At 57.5% G+C, this 19066-nt stretch overlaps 1 protein-coding gene and 2 long non-coding RNA genes across 3 annotated transcripts in view; all 3 read left to right on the top strand.

Annotated features, from left to right (window-relative positions):
- Positions 1–19066, top strand: part of LOC135307699 (uncharacterized) — a 75582-nt gene that overhangs the window by 55697 nt on the left and 819 nt on the right. The window contains exons 23-31 of the mRNA XM_064432113.1: positions 815–916; positions 1346–1462; positions 1782–1853; positions 8078–8149; positions 17024–17125; positions 17584–17691; positions 18340–18411; positions 18500–18580; positions 18668–18769. Coding sequence (XP_064288183.1) covers positions 815–916; positions 1346–1462; positions 1782–1853; positions 8078–8149; positions 17024–17125; positions 17584–17691; positions 18340–18411; positions 18500–18580; positions 18668–18769 — 828 coding nt within the window. The remainder of the gene's footprint in view (positions 1–814; positions 917–1345; positions 1463–1781; positions 1854–8077; positions 8150–17023; positions 17126–17583; positions 17692–18339; positions 18412–18499; positions 18581–18667; positions 18770–19066) is intronic.
- Positions 2502–4372, top strand: LOC135307703 (uncharacterized). The gene is made up of 5 exons (XR_010368380.1): positions 2502–2767; positions 3420–3491; positions 3580–3651; positions 3739–3840; positions 4269–4372. It is a non-coding gene; the product is annotated as an uncharacterized LOC135307703 (long non-coding RNA).
- On the top strand, positions 6471–7598 carry LOC135307702 (uncharacterized). The gene is made up of 4 exons (XR_010368379.1): positions 6471–6591; positions 6793–6864; positions 6952–7053; positions 7482–7598. It is a non-coding gene; the product is annotated as an uncharacterized LOC135307702 (long non-coding RNA).

Here is a 19066-nt window from a genome sequence, read left to right as displayed (position 1 = left end):
CCCTCCATGGGAGACATGTCCTGAAACCTGGCAGCGACTCCACGGGGTGCCCACGGTGGAGAAAGGATAGAGGGGGAGAGCAAGGCTCCAGTGTGTCCTGAGAGGGCCTGGCTGTTTGCCCTTGGGATCTGGGAGCTGTCCCAGCAGAAGGAGGGCAGGAGGGACAGAGGGAGGGATGGATACCTGTGTCACTGCCTGCTGCAGTTTTCCCCGGGGTTTTAGAGAGGATTTCCTCTGTGTCTGAGGGAGAGAACCCGGAGGCCCTGCGCTGCTCCAGACACCCCTCCCAGGGATGTTGCTGAGGGCAGGGAAAGAGTGTGGAAAGTGACCAGGAGCCAGCGCAGAGCTCCCCAGGCCCCTGTGCACCTTTGGCCATGTCTATTCTCATCTGGCTCCCACGGCCTTAGCCGACCCCCTGGCAGTGCCCAGTTCCCTGTGGCAGAAGGGGATCCCAGCACACCCTGCAAAAGTGTTCTCATCTGTGTTCCGTTCTAGATGAGGTGTCTGGGAAGGCTTCTCCATCAGTTTGGATGAATAAAGTTTTGAAGCCCTTGGAGCCTCCTGCAGGTATGTTCTCAGTGTGCCACCAAGGAAGAATTGTAGTCAAGCGGGCAGGAACCAGGAGACAGAAGCTTCTGTGGCTGTTGTGTTACAGGCGTGTCTGCCGGGACGACCTCACCAACTCCTACCTTGGATGCTGCACAAAAGGCCAGCTCCCATGGCAGGGGTGAGTAGTGTGTCCCTGCTGACCCCACAGGCTGAACCCTGCTTTTCTGGGATCCATTCCTGGGAAATGGAAATATTTTTCTCTAAGGTACTCCAACAGGGAAAATCCAAGATACAACAGATAAGATATCCCTGGAACCATCCAAACAGATGAGGCAAGAGCTGAAGGAACCCCTGCAGACAAGAGAAGGTGGGTGCATTTCCCTCATGCTTCCCCTGGGTGTCAGCAGCCGGGGGCTTTGGCTGCACATCTGGACACGCCGTGCCTGGCACAGTGGGAAGGGATCCATGGCAGCCTTGCTGCCGCGCTGCTGCATTCACGCCCTGCAGGGCTGTTTCCCAGCCTGGCCTGGTTGCAGCTTCTGCCCAGCCTCAGTAGGAAGTTATTTGGCATCAGCTGACAGGCAGCCCAAACTGTAACACACCCTGAGATCCCCCACTATATCCATCCCTGCAGATTAGGAAAAGGGTGGTTGTTTGGAGGTGGAAGTGCTCTCATCATGCCACTGTAACCTGGCCATTTTCCTGCTCCATAAATTTCACAAATATTACCTCTGATGCCGCCACCCAATTGGGAAACAGCTCCATCTGATGCAGCTGTCTCCCTTCCTTTGTCAAGAGATGGACATAGTGCTTCAGTGGAAGGTGGTATTTCTTGAAGGAAGCACTCCATCTTCGGTGCGAGCCCCTGCTGCAGGAAGGAAGGCGATGGCAGACACGGGCACAGGCACAGCAGGTAATTGCTGTGCCGGGCTCAGGCCTGGCCGGGGCTGTGTGGCAGCAGCTCTTCCCCCAGGGCCTGCCCTTGCCCAGCCCAGCAGCAGCCAAAGCTGGAGGCGCCTCGGCTTCCAGGCCTCTGGAGCTGGTTCAGAGCCCCGGGGAAACGGGACTGGTGCAGCAACGTCCCTGGCGCTGCAGCTGCTGCGGAGCTGGCCCTGAGTGCCCAGAGGCCCAAGGCACAGGAGCAGCCCCGAGCGGGAGCCCTGCCGCCAGCCCAGGGCCAGAGCCAGCCCTAGCACACAATGGAAACAGTTCTCATCTTGGTTTGCTTCCAGACTGGGATGCTGGGAAGGATTCTCCATTAGCCTGGCGCTCTGAAGTTGTGAAGCCCTCTGGGCATTCTGCAGGTATGTTCTCACTGTCCCACCAAGGCGTAATGTTTGACTGACTGGTAAGAACCAGGTGACAGAAGCTTCTGTGGCTGTTGTGTTACAGGCGTGTCTGCAGGGACGACCTCACCAACTCCTACCTTGGATGCTGCACAAAAGGCCAGCTCCCATGGCAGGGGTGAGTAGTGTGTCCCTGCTGACCCCCCAGGCTGAGCCCTGCTGTTCTGTGGTCCATTGCTGGGAAATGGAACTACTTTCTCTTAAGGTCCTCTGACAGGACAGACCAAGACATGGCAGGCAGGAAATTCCAGGACCCATTAGAAATCATGTGGCAAATGCTGAAGGAACGTCTGCAGAGAAGACAAGGTGGGTGCATTTCCCTCATGCTGCTCCTGGGACTCAGCAGCCGGGGGCTTTGGCTGCACATCTGGACACGTCGTGCCTGGCACAGCAGGAAGGGATCCATGGCAGCCTCGCTGCCCCACTGTTGCTTTCACGCCCTGCAGGGCTGTTTCCCAGCCTGGCCTGGCTGCAGCTTCTGCCCAGCCTCTGCAGGAAGGCATTTGGCATCAACTGACAGTCAGCCCTAATTGCACCACAGTCTGTGCCCACGCACAGATCCCCTGCAAATTCCTTCTGTCCAGGCAGATCAGATGTTGGGGCTGTTTGGGGAAGGAAGCAGCCTTGGGCTGTCCCAAAATCCTGGTTGTTTTCTGATCCTCATCCATTCCTTTCACAAGTGATGCCTCCTGAAATTGTCACCTTCCCCATTCCCAGTCAGGAATGTTTCCATCTGATCCAACTGTTTCTTTTCCATTCTCCAGAAATGAAAGTAGAGCCTGTGCAGATGGAAGCACTCCCCAGAGGAAGCAGTGGTTCCATGCCAGCCTCTGCTGCAGGAAGGGAGGCCATGCCAGGCACAGACACAGGAGGTAATTGCTGTGCCTCTGGGCCTGAGCCCTGCTGAGGCTTGAGCTGCCCTCTCTGCTGCTTGGCAGTGCGGGCACAGCCTGGACTCGAGAGGCACAGCCCAGGGGAATTATCGCGAGCAGGCTCAGGGCACTTGGGTCCTGAGCAGTCCTGCTGGGGTCCCTCCGTGGGAGACATGTCCTGAAACCTGGCAGTGACTGCACGGGGTGCCCACGGTGGGGAAAGGACAGAGGGGGAGAGCAAGGCTGCAGTGTGTCCTGAGAGGGCCTGGCTGTTGGCCCTTGGGATCCGGGAGGTGTCGCCGCAGAAGGAGGGCAGGAGGGACAGAGGGCGGGAGCGAAAGCTGTGTCACTGCCTGCTGCATTTTTCCCCAGGGCTTTTGTGAGGATTTCTTTTGTATGTGAAGGAGAGAGGCCCGGGGCCATGCGCTGCTCCAGCCACCCCTCCCAGGGATGTTGCTGAGGGCAGGGAAAGAGTGTGGAGAGTGACCAGGAGCCAGCCCAGAGCTCCCCAGGCCCCTGTGCACCTTTGGCCATGTCCATTCACATCTGGCTCCCACGGCCTTACCCGACCCCCTGGCAGTGCCCAGTTCTCTGTGGCAGAAGGGGATCCCAGCACACCCTGGAAAGTGTTCTCATCTGTGCTCCGTTCTAGATGAGGGTGCTGGGAAGGCTTCTCCATCAGCTTGGATGAAGAAAGTTCTGAAGCCCTTGGAGCCTCCTGCAGGTATGTTGTCAGTGTGCCACCAAGGAAGAATTGTAGACAAGCGGGCAGGAACCAGGTGACAGAAGCTTCTGTGGCTTTTGTGTTACAGATGTGTCTACAGGGAGGACTTCTCCAGCTCCTACCTTGGATGCTGCACTCAAGCCCAGCACCCATCTCAGGGGTGAGTAGTGTGTCCCTGCTGACCCCAAAGGTTGAGCCTTGCTTTTGTGGGATCCATTCCTGGGAAATGGAAATATTTTTCTCTAAGGTACTCCAACAGGGAAGATCCAAGACAGAACAGACAAGATATCCCTGGAATCACCCAAAGAGATAAGGCAAGAGCTGAAGGATCTCCTGCAGACAAGACAAGGTGGGTGCATTTCCCTCGTGCTTCCCCTGGGACTCAGCAGCCGGGGGCTTTGGCTGCACATCTGGACACGCCGTGCCCGGCACAGCAGGAAGGGATCCATGGCAGCCTCGCTGCCCCGCTGCTGCTTTCACGCCCTGCAGGGCTGTTTCCCAGCCTGGCCTGGCTGCAGCTACAGCCCAGCCTCTGTAGGAAGTTATTTGGCATCAACTGACAGGCATCCCTAACTGTAACACATCCTGAGATCCCCCAAAATATCCAGCCCTGCAGATTAGGAAAAGGGTGGCTGTTTGGAGGTGGAAGTGCTCTCATCATGCCACCATAACCTGACCATTTTCCTGCTCCATAAATTTCACAAATATTACCACTGATACCACCACCCAATTGGGAACAGCTCCATCTGATGTAGCTGTCTCCCTTCCTTTGTCAAGAGATGGACATAGTGCTTCAGTGGAAGTTGGCATTTCTTGAAGGAAGCACTCCATCTTCGGTGCCAGCCCCTGCTGCAGGAAGGAAGGCGATGGCAGACACGGGCACAGGCACAGCAGGTAATTGCTGTGCCGGGCTCAGCCCTGGCCGGGGCTGTGTGGCAGCAGCTCTTCCCCCAGGGCCTGCCCTTGCCCGGCCCGGCAGCAGCCAAAGCTGGAGGTGCCTCGGCTTCCAGGCCTCTAGAGTTGTGAAGCCCTCTGAGCATTCTGCAGGTATGTTCTCACTGTCCCACCAAGGCGTAATGTTTGACTGACTGGTAAGAAGCAGGTGACAGAAGCTTCTGTGGCTGTTGTGTTACAGGCGTGTCTGCAGGGACGACCTCACCAACTCCTACCTTGGATGCTGCACAAAAGGCCAGCTCCCATGGCAGGGGTGAGTAGTGTGTCCCTGCTGACCCCTCAGGCTGAGCCCTGCTTTTGTGGGGTCCATTCCTGGGAAATGGAACTACTTTCTCTTAAGGTCCACCGACAGGAGAGACCAAAGACATGGCAGGCAGGAAATTCCAGGACCCATTAGAAATCGTGTGGCAAATGCTGAAGGAACGTCTGCAGAGAAGACAAGGTGGGTGCATTTCCCTCATGCTGCCCCTGGGACTCAGCAGCCAGGGGCTTTGGCTGCACATCTGGACACGCCGTGCCCGGCACAGCAGGAAGGGATCCATGGCAGCCTCGCTGCCCCGCTGCTGCTTTCACGCCCTGCAGGGCTGTTTGCCAGCCTGGCCTGGCTGCAGCTTCTGCCCAGCCTCTGCAGGAAGGCATTTGGCATCAGCTGACAGACAGCCCCAGTTGCACCACAGGCCATGCCCACCCTCAGATCCCCTGCAATTTCCTGATGTCCAGGCAGATCGGATGTTGGGGCTGTTTGAGGAAGGAAGCAGCCTTGGGTTGCCCCAAAATCCTGGTCGTTTTCTGATCCTTATCCATTCCTTTCACAAGTGATGCCTCACCTTCCCCATTCCCAGTGAGGAATGTTTCCATCTGATCCAGCTGTCTCTTTTCCATTCTCCAGAAATGAAAGGAGAGCCTGTGGAGAAAGAAGCATTTCCCGGAGGAAGCAGGGGCTTCGTGGCAGCCTCTGCTGCAGGAAGGGAGGCCATGCCAGGCACAGGCCCAGGAGGTAATTGCTGTTCCTCTGGGCCTGAGCCCTGCTGAGGCTTGAGCTGCCCTCTCTGCTGCTTGGCAGTGCGGGCACAGCCTGGATTGCACCGGCACAGCCCAGGGGAATTATCGCGAGCAGGCTCAGGGCACTCGGGTCCTGAGCAGCCCTGCTGGGGTCCCTCCATGGGAGACATGTCCTGAAACCTGGGAGCGACTGCACGGGGTGCCCACGGTGGGGAAAGGACAGAGGGGGAGAGCAAGACTCCACTGTGTCCTGAGAGGGCCGGGCTGTTTGGCCTTGGGATCTGGGAGCTGTCCCCACAGAAGGAGGGGAGGAGGGACTGTAGGAGGGAGGGATGGATAGCTGTGGCACTGCCTGCTGCAGTTACCCCAGGGCTTTAGGGAGGATTTTCTGTGAGTTTGAGGGAGAGAGCCCCAGGGCCCTGGGTTACTCCAGCCACCCCTCCCAGGGATGTTGCTGAGGGCAGGGAAAGAGTGTGGAGAGTGATCAGGAGCCAGCCCAGAGCTCCCCAGGCCCCTGGGCAGCTTTGGCCATGTCCATTCCCATCTGGGTCCCATAACCTTACCCGACCCCCTTGCAGTGCCCTTTTGCCTGTAGCATTAGGGGTTCCCAGCATGCCACAGATATGGTTCTGATCTCTGCTCCCTTTTAGACTGGAATCGTGACATGGGTTTTCAGGAAGTCCTGATGAAGGATGGTTTGAAGTTCCTGGAGGATGCTGGAAGCAAGTTTTCATTCTGCCTTTCCTGAGTGAATAATCAGGATCAATGCAACAAAAGCTCATTTATAAACCATTTCCCTTAACATTATGTAAGGGCTGAAGGATTCTGAGAATCTTTCCCTGCTCCCTTCTGGATCCCTGAGGGATCCCACAGGATCGCTGTCAGTGGGAGGAAGGAGCATTGATCTTTCAGTCCTCCTCCCGTGTGCTGTGCCAGTGTGTCCTTCCGTGTGCTCTGTGCAGCCACAGAGAAGAGCAGAGAGGGAAGGGGCTGGGCCCAGGGCTGTGCCCCGGGGCTGAGCCTTGTGGGCAGCCTGAGGATCTCCTGCAGTGCCACAGGAGCTCTTCTGTCCTGCCTTTCCTTGCAGATGAACCTGCTGGTGAAGGCCCCACATCCAGGACTGAGGCTCTGGGAGATGCTGAGGGTAGGTCAAGGCCTTTCCCCTGGGAGAGCTGCCAGCTCAGAGCCCAAAGCTCGGCCAAGGAGGCAGCGCTGCAGGTGCCAGCACAGAACCATGCACGTGTGTGCCCGCGCCCTGCACGATCCCCTCACCGCTCCTGCGGCTCAGTGGTGCCCGTGCAGATCAGCAGAGATGACAGAAGCTTCTGTGGCTTTTGTGTTACAGATGTGTCTGTGGGGAGGACTTGTCCAGCTCCAGGGTTGGATGCTTGGCCCCAACCCAGCTCCCATGGCAGGGGTGAGTAGTGTGACCCTGCTGACCCCACAGGCTGAGCCCTGCTTTTGTGGGATCCATTCCTGGGAAATGGATGTATTTTTCTCTAAGTTCCTCTGACAGGGAAGATCCAAGACACAAGAGACAAGATATCCCTGGAACCACCCAAACAGACGAAGCAAGAGCTGAAGGAAATGCGGCAGGGAGGACAAGGTGGGTGCATTTCCCTCATGCTTCCCCTGGGACTCAGCAGCCAGGGGCTTTGGCTGCACATCTGGACACGCCGTGCCTGGCACAGCGGGAAGGAATGCATGACAGCCTCGCTGCCCCGCTGCTGCTTTCACGCCCTGCAGGGCTGTTTCCCAGCCTGGCCTGGCTGCAGCTTCTGCCCAGCCTCTGCAGGAAGGCGTTTGGCATCAGCTGACAGGCAGCCCAAACTGTAACACACCCTGAGATCCCCCACTATATCCAGCCCTGCAGATTCGGAAAGGGTGGCTGTTTGGAGCTGGAAGTGCTCTCATCATGCCACTGTAACCTGGCCATTTTCCTGCTCCATAAATTTCACAAATATTCCCTCTGATGCCACCGCCCAAGTAGGGAACAGCTCCGTCTGATGCAGCTGTCTCCCTTCCTTTGTCAAGAGATTGACATAGAGCTTCAGTGGAAGGTGGCAATTCCTGAAGGAAGCACTCCATCTTCGGTGCCAGCCTTTGCTGCAGGAAGGAAGGCGATGGCAGACACGGGCACAGGCACAGCAGGTAATTGCTGTGCCGGGCTCAGCCCTGGCCGGGGCTGTGTGGCAGCAGCTCTTCCCCCAGGGCCTGCCCTTGCCCGGCCCGGCAGCAGCCAAAGCTGGAGGCGCCTCGGCTTCCAGGCCTCTGGAGCTGGTTCAGAGCCCCTGGGAAACAGGACTGGTGCAGCAACGTCCCTGGCGCTGCAGCTGCTGCGGAGCTGGCCCTGAGTGCCCAGAGGCCCAAGGCACAGGAGCAGCCCCGAGCGGGAGCCCTGCTGCCAGCCCAGGGCCAGAGCCAGCCCTGGCACACAATGGAAACAGTTCTCATCTTGGTTTGCTTCCAGACTGGGATGCTGGGGCAGTTCCTCCATTAGCCTGGCGCTCTGAAGTTGTGAAGCCCTCTGGGCATTCTGCAGGTATGTTCTCACTGTCCCACGAAGGCGTAATGTTTGACTGACTGCTCAGGACCAGGTGACAGAAGCTTCTGTGGCTGTTGTGTTACAGGCGTGTCTGCAGGGACGACCTCACCAACTCCTACCTTGGATGCTGCACAAAAGCCCAGCTCCCATGGCAGGGGTGAGTAGTGTGTCCCTGCTGACCCCTCAGGCTGAGCCCTGCTTTTGTGGGATCCATTCCTGGGAAATGGAACTACTTTCTCTTAAGGTCCACCGACAGGAGAGACCAAAGACATGGCAGGCAGGAAATTCCAGGACCCATTAGAAATCGTGTGGCAAATGCTGAAGGAACGTCTGCAGAGAAGGCAAGGTGGGTGCATTTCCCTCATGCTTCCCCTGGGACTCAGCAGCCAGGGGCTTTGGCTGCACATCTGGACACGCCATGCCCGGCACAGTGGGAAGGGATCCATGGCAGCCTCGCTGCCCCGCTGCTGCTTTCACGCCCTGCAGGGCTGTTTGCCAGCCTGGCCTGGCTGCAGCTTCTGCCCAGCCTCTGCAGGAAGGCATTTGGCATCAGCTGACAGGCATCCCTAATTGCACCACAGTCTGTGCCCACGCACAGATCCCCTGCAAATTCCTTCTGTCCAGGCAGATCAGATGTTGGGGCTGTTTGGGGAAGGAAGCAGCCTTGGGCTGTCCCAAAATCCTGGTTGTTTTCTGATCCTCATCCATTCCTTTCACAAGTGATGCCTCCTGAAATTGTCACCTTCCCCATTCCCAGTCAGGAATGTTTCCATCTGATCCAACTGTTTCTTTTCCATTCTCCAGAAATGAAAGTAGAGCCTGTGCAGATGGAAGCACTCCCCAGAGGAAGCAGTGGTTCCATGCCAGCCTCTGCTGCAGGAAGGGAGGCCATGCCAGGCACAGACACAGGAGGTAATTGCTGTGCCTCTGGGCCTGAGCCCTGCTGAGGCTTGAGCTGCCCTCTCTGCTGCTTGGCAGTGCGGGCACAGCCTGGACTCGAGAGGCACAGCCCAGGGGAATTATCGCGAGCAGGCTCAGGGCACTCGGGTCCTGAGCAGTCCTGCTGGGGTCCCTCCGTGGGAGACATGTCCTGAAACCTGGCAGTGACTGCACGGGGTGCCCACGGTGGGGAAAGGACAGAGGGGGAGAGCAAGGCTGCAGTGTGTCCTGAGAGGGCCTGGCTGTTGGCCCTTGGGATCCGGGAGGTGTCGCCGCAGAAGGAGGGCAGGAGGGACAGAGGGAGGGAGCGAAAGCTGTGTCACTGCCTGCTGCATTTTTCCCCAGGGCTTTTGTGAGGATTTCTTTTGTACGTGAAGGAGAGAGGCCCGGGGCCATGCGCTGCTCCAGCCACCCCTCCCAGGGATGTTGCTGAGGGCAGGGAAAGAGTGTGGAGAGTGACCAGGAGCCAGCCCAGAGCTCCCCAGGCCCCTGTGCACCTTTGGCCATGTCCATTCACATCTGGCTCCCACGGCCTTACCCGACCCCCTGGCAGTGCCCAGTTCTCTGTGGCAGAAGGGGATCCCAGCACACCCTGGAAAGTGTTCTCATCTGTGCTCCGTTCAAGATGAGGGTGCTGGGAAGGCTTCTCCATCAGCTTGGATGAATAAAGTTTTGAAGCCTTTGGAGCCTCCTGCAGGTATGTTGTCAGTGTGCCACCAAGGAAGAATTGTAGACAAGCGGGCAGGAACCAGGTGACAGAAGCTTCTGTGGCTTTTGTGTTACAGATGTGTCTACAGGGAGGACTTCTCCAGCTCCTACCTTGGATGCTGCACTCAAGCCCAGCTCCCATCACAGGGGTGAGTAGTGTGTCCCTGCTGACCCCAAAGGTTGAGCCTTGCTTTTGTGGGATCCATTCCTGGGAAATGGAAATATTTTTCTCTAAGGTACTCCAACAGGGAAGATCCAAGACAGAACAGACAAGATATCCCTGGAATCACCCAAAGAGATAAGGCAAGAGCTGAAGGATCTCCTGCAGACAAGACAAGGTGGGTGCATTTCCCTCGTGCTTCCCCTGGGACTCAGCAGCCAGGGGCTTTGGCTGCACATCTGGACACGCCGTGCCCGGCACAGCAGGAAGGGATCCATGGCAGCCTCGCTGCCCGGCTGCTGCTTTCACGCCCTGCAGGGCTGTTTCCCAGCCTGGTCTGGCTGCAGCTACAGCCCAGCCTCTGTAGGAAGTTATTTGGCATCAACTGACAGGCATCCCTAACTGTAACACATCCTGAGATCCCCCACAATATCCAGCCCTGCAGATTAGGAAAAGGGTGGCTGTTTGGAGGTGGAAGTGCTCTCACCATGCCACCATAACCTGACCATTTTCCTGCTCCATAAATTTCACAAATATTACCTCTGATGCCACCACCCAAGTGGGGAACAGCTCCATCTGATGCAGCTGTCTCCCTTCCTTTGTCAAGAGATGGACATAGTGCTTCAGTGGAAGGTGGTATTTCTTGAAGGAAGCACTCCATCTTCGGTGCCAGCCCCTGCTGCAGGAAGGAAGGCGATGGCAGACACGGGCACAGGCACAGCAGGTAATTGCTGTGCCGGGCTCAGGCCTGGCCGGGGCTGTGTGGCAGCAGCTCTTCCCCCAGGGCCTGCCCTTGCCCGGCCCGGCAGCAGCCAAAGCTGGAGGCGCCTCGGCTTCCAGGCCTCTGGAGCTGGTTCAGAGCCCCGGGGAAACGGGACTGCTGCAGCAACGTCCCTGGCGCTGCAGCTGCTGCAGAGCTGGCCCTGAGTGCCCAGAGGCCCAAGGCACAGGAGCAGCCCTGAGCGGGAGCCCTGCCGCCAGCCAGGGCCAGAGCCAGCCCTAGCACACAATGGAAACAGTTCTCATCTTGGTTTGCTTCCAGACTGGGATGCTGGGAAGGATTCTCCATTAGCCTGGCGCTCTGAAGTTGTGAAGCCCTCTGAGCATTCTGCAGGTATGTTCTCACTGTCCCACCAAGGCGTAATGTTTGACTGACTGGTAAGAACCAGGTGACAGAAGCTTCTGTGGCTGTTGTGTTACAGGCGTGTCTGCAGGGACGACCTCACCAACTCCTACCTTGGATGCTGCACAAAAGGCCAGCTCCCATGGCAGGGGTGAGTAGTGTGTCCCTGCTGACCCCTCAGGCTGAGCCCTGCTTTTGTGGGGTCCATTGCTGGGAAATGGAACTACTTTCTCTTAAGGTCCTCTGACAGGAGAGACCAAAGACATGGCAGGCAGGAAATTCCAGGACCCATTAGAAATCATGTGGCAAATGCTGAAGGAACGTCTGCAGAGAAGACAAGGTGGCTGCATTTCCCTCATGCTGCTCCTGGGACTCAGCAGCCGGGGGCTTTGGCTGCACATCTGGACACGCCGTGCCCGGCACTGCAGGAAGGGATCCATGGCAGCCTCGCTGCCCCGCTGCTGCTTTCACGCCCTGCAGGGCTGTTTCCCAGCCTGGCCTGGCTGCAGCTTCTGCCCAGCCTCTGCAGGAAGGCATTTGGCATCAGCTGGCAGACAGCCCCAATTGCACCACAGGCCATGCCCACCCTCAGATGCCCTGCAATTTCCTGGTGTCCAGGCAGATCAGATGTTGGGGCTGTTTGGGGAAGGAAGCAGCCTTGGGTTGTCCCAAAATCCTGGGTGTTTTCTGATCCTTATGCATTCCTTTCACAAGTGATGCCTCCTGAAATTGTCCCCTTCCCCATTCCCAGTCAGGAATGTTTTCATCTGATGCAGCTGTCTCTTTTCCATTCTCCAGAAATGAAAGGAGAGCCTGCGGAGAAAGAAGCATTTCCCGGAGGAAGCAGTGGTTGCATGCCAGCCTCAGCTCCAGGAAGGGAGGCCATGCCAGGCACAGGCACAGGAGGTAATTGCTGTGCCTCTGGGCCTGAGCCCTGCTGAGGCTTGAGCTGCCCTCTCTGCTGCTTGGCAGTGCGGGCACAGCCTGGACTAGAGCAGCACAGCCCAGGGGAATTATCCCGAGCAGGCGCAGGGCACTGAGCAGTCCTGCTGGGGTCCCTCCATGGGAGACATGTCCTGAAACCTGGGAGCGACTGCACGGGGTGCCCACGGTGGGGAAAGGACAGAGGGGGAGAGCAAGGCTGCAGTGTGTCCTGAGAGGGCCTGGCTGTTTGCCCTTGGGATCTGGGGGGTTTCCCCACAGAAGGAGGGCAGGAGGGACAGAGGGAGGGCAGGATGGATAGCTGTGGCACTGCCTGCTGCAGTTTTCCCCCATGCTTTAGGGAGGATTTCTTCTGTGTGTGAGGGGGAGAGTCCCAGGTCCCTGCACTGCTGCAGCCACCCCTCGCAGGGATGTTGCTGAGGGCAGGGAAAGAGTGTGGAGAGTGACCAGGAGCCAGCCCAGAGCTCCCCAGGCCCCTGGGCAGCTTTGGCCATGTCTATTCACATCTGGCTGCCATGGCCTTACCCGACTCCCTGGCAGTGCCCAGTTCCCTGTGGCAGAAAGAGATCCCAGCACACACTGGAAAATGTTCTCATCTGTGCTGCATTGTAGATGAGGGTGCTGGGAAGGCTTCTCCATCAGCTTGGATGAATAAAGTTTTGAAGCCCTTGGAGCCTCCTGCAGGTATGTTGTCAGTGTGCCACCAAGGAAGAATTGTAGACAAGCGGGCAGGCACCAGGCGACAGAAGCTTCTGTGGCTGTTGTGTTACAGATGTGTCTACAGGGAAGACTTCTCCAGCTTCTCCAGCTGCTACCTTGGATGCTGCACTCAAGCCCAGCTCCCATCTCAGGGGTGAGTAGTGTGTCCCTGCTGACCCCACAGGCTGAACCCTGCTTTTCTGGGATCCATTCCTGGCAAATGGAAATATTTTTCTCTAAGGTACTCCAACAGGGAAAATCCAAGATGCAACAGATAAGATATCCCTGGAACCATCCAAACAGATGAGGCAAGAGCTGAAGGAACCCCTGCAGACAAGAGAAGGTGGGTACATTTCCCTCATGCTTCCCCTGGGACTCAGCAGCCGGGGGCTTTGGCTGCACATCTGGACACGCCGTGCCTGGCACAGTGGGAAGGGATCCATGGCAGCCTTGCTGCCCCGCTGCTGCTTTCACGCCCTGCAGGGCTGTTTGCCAGCCTGGCCTGGCTGCAGCTTCAGCCCAGCCTCTGCCGGAAGTTATTGGGCATCAGCTGACAGGCCATGCCCAAACTGTAACACACCCTGAGATCCCCCACTATATCCAGCCCTGCAGATTCGGAAAGGGTGGCTGTTTGGAGGTGGAAGTGCTCTCATCATGCCACTGTAACCTGGCCATTTTCCTGCTCCATAAATTTCACAAATATTACCTCTGATGCCACCACCCAAGTGGGAAACAGCTCCATCTGATGCAGCTGTCTCCCTTCCTTTGTCAAGAGATGGACATAGTGCTTCAGTGGAAGGTGGTATTTCTTGAAGGAAGCACTCCATCTTCGGTGCCAGCCTTTGCTGCAGGAAGGAAGGCAATGCCAGACACGGGCACAGGCACAGCAGGTAATTGCTGTGCCGGGCTCAGCCCTGGCCGGGGCTGTGTGGCAGCAGCTCTTCCCCCAGGGCCTGCCCTTGCCCGGCCCGGCAGCAGCCAAAGCTGGTGGCGCCTCGGCTTCCAGGCCTCTGGAGCTGGTTCAGAGCCCCTGGGAAACAGGACTGGTGCAGCAACGTCCCTGGTGCTGCAGCTGCTGCGGTGCTGGCCCTGAGTCCCCGAAGGCCCAAGGCACAGGAGCAGCCCCGAGCGGGAGCCCTGCCGCCAGCCCGGGGCCAGAGCCAGCCCTGGCACACAATGGAAACAGTTCTCATCTTGGTTTGCTTCCAGACTGGGATGCTGGGAAGGATTCTCCATTAGCCTGGCGCTCTGAAGTTGTGAAGCCCTCTGAGCATTCTGCAGGTATGTTCTCACTGTCCCACCAAGGCGTAATGTTTGACTGACTGGTAAGAACCAGGTGACAGAAGCTTCTGTGGCTGTTGTGTTACAGGCGTGTCTGCAGGGACGACCTCACCAACTCCTACCTTGGATGCTGCACAAAAGGCCAGCTCCCATGGCAGGGGTGAGTAGTGTGTCCCTGCTGACCCCTCAGGCTGAGCCCTGCTTTTGTGGGGTCCATTGCTGGGAAATGGAACTACTTTCTCTTAAGGTCCTCTGACAGGAGAGACCAAAGACATGGCAGGCAGGAAATTCCAGGACCCATTAGAAATCATGTGGCAAATGCTGAAGGAACGTCTGCAGAGAAGACAAGGTGGGTGCATTTCCCTCATGCTGCTCCTGCGACTCAGCAGCCGGGTTCGTTGGCTGCACATCTGGACACGCCATGCCCGGCACAGCGGGAAGGGATCCATGGCAGCCTCGCTGCCCCGCTGCTCCTTTCACGCCCTGCAGGGCTGTTTCCCAGCCTGGCCTGGCTGCAGCTTCTGCCCAGCCTCTGCCGGAAGTTATTGGGCATCAGCTGGCAGACAGCCCCAATTGCACCACAGGCCATGCCCACCCTCAGATGCCCTGCAATTTCCTGGTGTCCAGGCAGTTCAGATGTTGGGGCTGTTTGGGGAAGGAAGCAGCCTTGGGTTGTCCCAAAATCCTGGGTGTTTTCTGATCCTTATGCATTCCTTTCACAAGTGATGCCTCCTGAAATTGTCCCCTTCCCCATTCCCAGTCAGGAATGTTTTCATCTGATGCAGCTGTCTCTTTTCCATTCTCCAGAAATGAAAGGAGAGCCTGCGGAGAAAGAAGCATTTCCCGGAGGAAGCAGTGGTTGCATGCCAGCCTCAGCTCCAGGAAGGGAGGCCATGCCAGGCACAGGCACAGGAGGTAATTGCTGTGCCTCTGGGCCTGAGCCCTGCTGAGGCTTGAGCTGCCCTCTCTGCTGTTTGGCAGTGCGGGCACAGCCTGGACTAGAGCAGCACAGCCCAGGGGAATTATCCCGAGCAGGCGCAGGGCACTGAGCAGTCCTGCTGGGGTCCCTCCATGGGAGACATGTCCTGAAACCTGGGAGTGACTGCACGGGGTGCCCACGGTGGGGAAAGGACAGAGGGGGAGAGCAAGGCTCCAGTGTCTCCTGAGAGGGCCTGGCTGTTTGCCCTTGGGATCTGGGGGGTTTCCCCACAGAAGGAGGGCAGGAGGGACAGAGGGAGGGCAGGATGGATAGCTGTGGCACTGCCTGCTGCAGTTTTCCCCCATGCTTTAGGGAGGATTTCTTCTGTGTGTGAGGGGGAGAGTCCCAGGTCCCTGCACTGCTGCAGCCACCCCTCCCAGGGATGTTGCTGAGGGCAGGGAAAGAGTGTGGAGAGTGACCAGGAGCCAGCCCAGAGCTCCCCAGGCCCCTGGGCAGCTTTGGCCATGTCTATTCACATCTGGCTGCCATGGCCTTACCCGACTCACTGGCAGTGCCCAGTTCCCTGTGGCAGAAAGAGATCCCAGCACACACTGGAAAATGTTCTCATCTGTGCTGCATTGTAGATGAGGGTGCTGGGAAGGCTTCTCCATCAGCTTGGATGAATAAAGTTTTGAAGCCCTTGGAGCCTCCTGCAGGTATGTTCTCAGTGTGCCACCAAGGAAGAATTGTAGACAAGCGGGCAGGCACCAGGTGACAGAAGCTTCTGTGGCTGTTGTGTTACAGATGTGTCTACAGGGAAGACTTCTCCAGCTTCTCCAGCTGCTACCTTGGATGCTGCACTCAAGCCCAGCTCCCATCTCAGGGGTGAGTAGTGTGTCCCTGCTGACCCCACAGGCTGAACCCTGCTTTTCTGGGATCCATTCCTGGGAAATGGAAATATTTTTCTCTAAGGTACTCCAACAGGGAAAATCCAAGATACAACAGATAAGATATCCCTGGAACCATCCAAACAGATGAGGCAAGAGCTGAAGGAACCCCTGCAGACAAGAGAAGGTGGGTGCATTTCCCTCATGCTTCCCCTGGGAGTCAGCAGCCAGGGGCTTTGGCTGCACATCTGGACACGCCATGCCCGGCACAATGGGAAGGGATCCATGGCAGCCTTGCTGCCCCGCTGCTGCTTTCACGCCCTGCAGGGCTGTTTGCCAGCCTGGCCTGGCTGCAGCTTCTGCCCAGCCTCTGCCGGAAGTTATTGGGCATCAGCTGACAGGCCATGCCCAAACTGTAAGACACCCTGAGATCCCCCACTATATCCAGCCCTGCAGATTAGGAAAAGGGTGGCTGTTTGGAGGTGGAAGTGCTCTCATCATGCCACTGTAACCTGGCCATGTTCCTGCTCCATAAATTTCACAAATATTACCTCTGATGCCACCACCCAAGTGGGAAACAGCCCCATCTGATGCAGCTGTCTCCCTTCCTTTGTCAAGAGATGGACATAGTGCTTCAGTGGAAGGTGGCATTTCTTGAAGGAAGCACTCCATCTTCGGTGTCAACCCCTGCTGCAGGAAGGAAGGCAATGCCAGACACGGGCACAGGCACAGCAGGTAATTGCTGTGCCGGGCTCAGGCCTGGCCGGGGCTGTGTGGCAGCAGCTCTTCCCCCAGGGCCTGCCCTTGCCCGGCCCGGCAGCAGCCAAAGCTGGAGGCGCCTCGGCTTCCAGGCCTCTGAAGCTGGTTCAGAGCCCCGGGGAAACGGGACTGGTGCAGCAACGTCCCTGGCGCTGCAGCTGCTGCGGAGCTGGCCCTGAGTGCCCAGAGGCCCAAGGCACAGGAGCAGCCCCGAGCGGGAGCCCTGCCGCCAGCCCAGGGCCAGAGCCAGCCCTGGCACACAATGGAAACAGTTCTCATCTTGGTTTGCTTCCAGACTGGGATGCTGGGAAGGATTCTCCATTAGCCTGGCGCTCTGAAGTTGTGAAGCACTCTGAGCATTCTGCAGGTATGTTCTCACTGTCCCACCAAGGCGTAATGTTTGACTGACTGGTAAGAACCAGGTGACGGAAGCTTCTGTGGCTGTTGTGTTACAGGCGTGTCTGCAGGGACGACCTCACCAACTCCTACCTTGGATGCTGCACAAAAGGCCAGCTCCCATGGCAGGGGTGAGTAGTGTGTCCCTGCTGACCCCTCAGGCTGAGCCCTGCTTTTGTGGGGTCCATTCCTGGGAAATGGAACTACTTTCTCTTAAGGTCCTCTGACAGGAAAGACCAAAGACATGGCAGGCAGGAAATTCCAGGACCCATTAGAAATCATGTGGCAAATGCTGAAGGAACGTCTGCAGAGAAGACAAGGTGGGTGCATTTCCCTCATGCTGCTCCTGGGACTCAGCAGCCGGGGGCATTGGCTGCACATCTGGTCACGTCGTGTCCGGCACAGCAGGAAGGGATCCATGGCAGCCTCGCTGCCCCGCTGCTGCTTTCATGCCCTGCAGGGCTGTTTCCCAGCCTGGCCTGGCTGCAGCTTCTGCCTAGCCTCTGCAGGAAGGCATTTGGCATCATCTGGCAGACAGCCCCAATTGCACCACAGGCCATGCCCACCCTCAGATGCCCTGCAATTTCCTGGTGTCCAGGCAGATCAGATGTTGGGGCTGTTTGGGGAAGGAAGCAGCCTTGGGTTGTCCCAAAATCCTGGGTGTTTTCTGATCCTTATGCATTCCTTTCACAAGTGATGCCTCCTGAAATTGTCCCCTTCCCCATTCCCAGTCAGGAATGTTTTCATCTGATCCAGCTGTCTCTTTTCCATTCTCCAGAAATTAAAGGAGAGCCTGCGGAGAAAGAAGCATTTCCCGGAGGAAGCAGTGGTTGCATGCCAGCCTCAGCTCCAGGAAGGGAGGCCATGCCAGGCACAGGCACAGGAGGTAATTGCTGTGCCTCTGGGCCTGAGCCCTGCTGAGGCTTGAGCTGCCCTCTCTGCTGTTTGGCAGTGCGGGCACAGCCTGGACTAGAGCGGCACTGCCCAGGGGAATTATCCCAAGCAGGCTCAGGGCACTGAGCAGTCCTGCTGGGGTCCCTCCATGGGAGACATGTCCTGAAACCTGGCAGCGACTGCACGGGGTGCCCACGGTGGGGAAAGGACAGAGGGGGAGAGCAAGGCTCCAGTGTGTCCTGAGAGGGCCTGGCTGTTTGCCCTTGGGATCTGGGGGGTTTCCCCACAGAAGGAGGGCAGGAGGGACAGAGGGAGGGCAGGATGGATAGCTGTGGCACTGCCTGCTGCAGTTTTCCCCCATGCTTTAGGGAGGATTTCTTCTGTGTGTGAGGGGGAGAGTCCCAGGTCCCTGCACTGCTGCAGCCACCCCTCGCAGGGATGTTGCTGAGGGCAGGGAAAGAGTGTGGAGAGTGACCAGGAGCCAGCCCAGAGCTCCCCAGGCCCCTGGGCAGCTTTGGCCATGTCTATTCACATCTGGCTGCCATGGCCTTACCCGACTCCCTGGCAGTGCCCAGTTCCCTGTGGCAGAAAGAGATCCCAGCACACACTGGAAAATGTTCTCATCTGTGCTGCATTGTAGATGAGGGTGCTGGGAAGGCTTCTCCATCAGCTTGGATGAATAAAGTTTTGAAGCCCTTGGAGCCTCCTGCAGGTATGTTCTCAGTGTGCCACCAAGGAAGAATTGTAGACAAGCGGGCAGGCACCAGGCGACAGAAGCTTCTGTGGCTGTTGTGTTACAGATGTGTCTACAGGGAAGACTTCTCCAGCTTCTCCAGCTGCTACCTTGGATGCTGAACTCAAGCCCAGCTCCCATCTCAGGGGTGAGTAGTGTGTCCCTGCTGACCCCACAGGCTGAACCCTGCTTTTCTGGGATCCATTCCTGGCAAATGGAAATATTTTTCTCTAAGGTACTCCAACAGGGAAAATCCAAGATGCAACAGATAAGATATCCCTGGAACCATCCAAACAGATGAGGCAAGAGCTGAAGGAACCCCTGCAGACAAGAGAAGGTGGGTGCATTTCCCTCATGCTTCCCCTGGGAGTCAGCAGCCGGGGGCTTTGGCTGCACATCTGGACATGCCATGCCCGGCACAGTGGGAAGGGATCCATGGCAGCCTCGCTGCCCCGCTGCTGCTTTCACGCCCTGCAGGGCTGTTTGCCAGCCTGGCCTGGCTGCAGCTTCTGCCCAGCCTCTGCCGGAAGTTATTGGGCATCAGCTGACAGGCCATGCCCAAACTGTAACACACCCTGAGATCCCCCACTATATCCAGCCCTGCAGATTCGGAAAGGGTGGCTGTTTGGAGGTG

This window comes from Passer domesticus, chromosome 9, assembly GCF_036417665.1.
Source record: "Passer domesticus isolate bPasDom1 chromosome 9, bPasDom1.hap1, whole genome shotgun sequence".
In the NCBI taxonomy this organism is placed as follows: domain Eukaryota; kingdom Metazoa; phylum Chordata; class Aves; order Passeriformes; family Passeridae; genus Passer; species Passer domesticus.
Note: the sequence above shows the minus strand (reverse complement) of the source record. Positions and strands in the feature narration are given on the sequence as shown.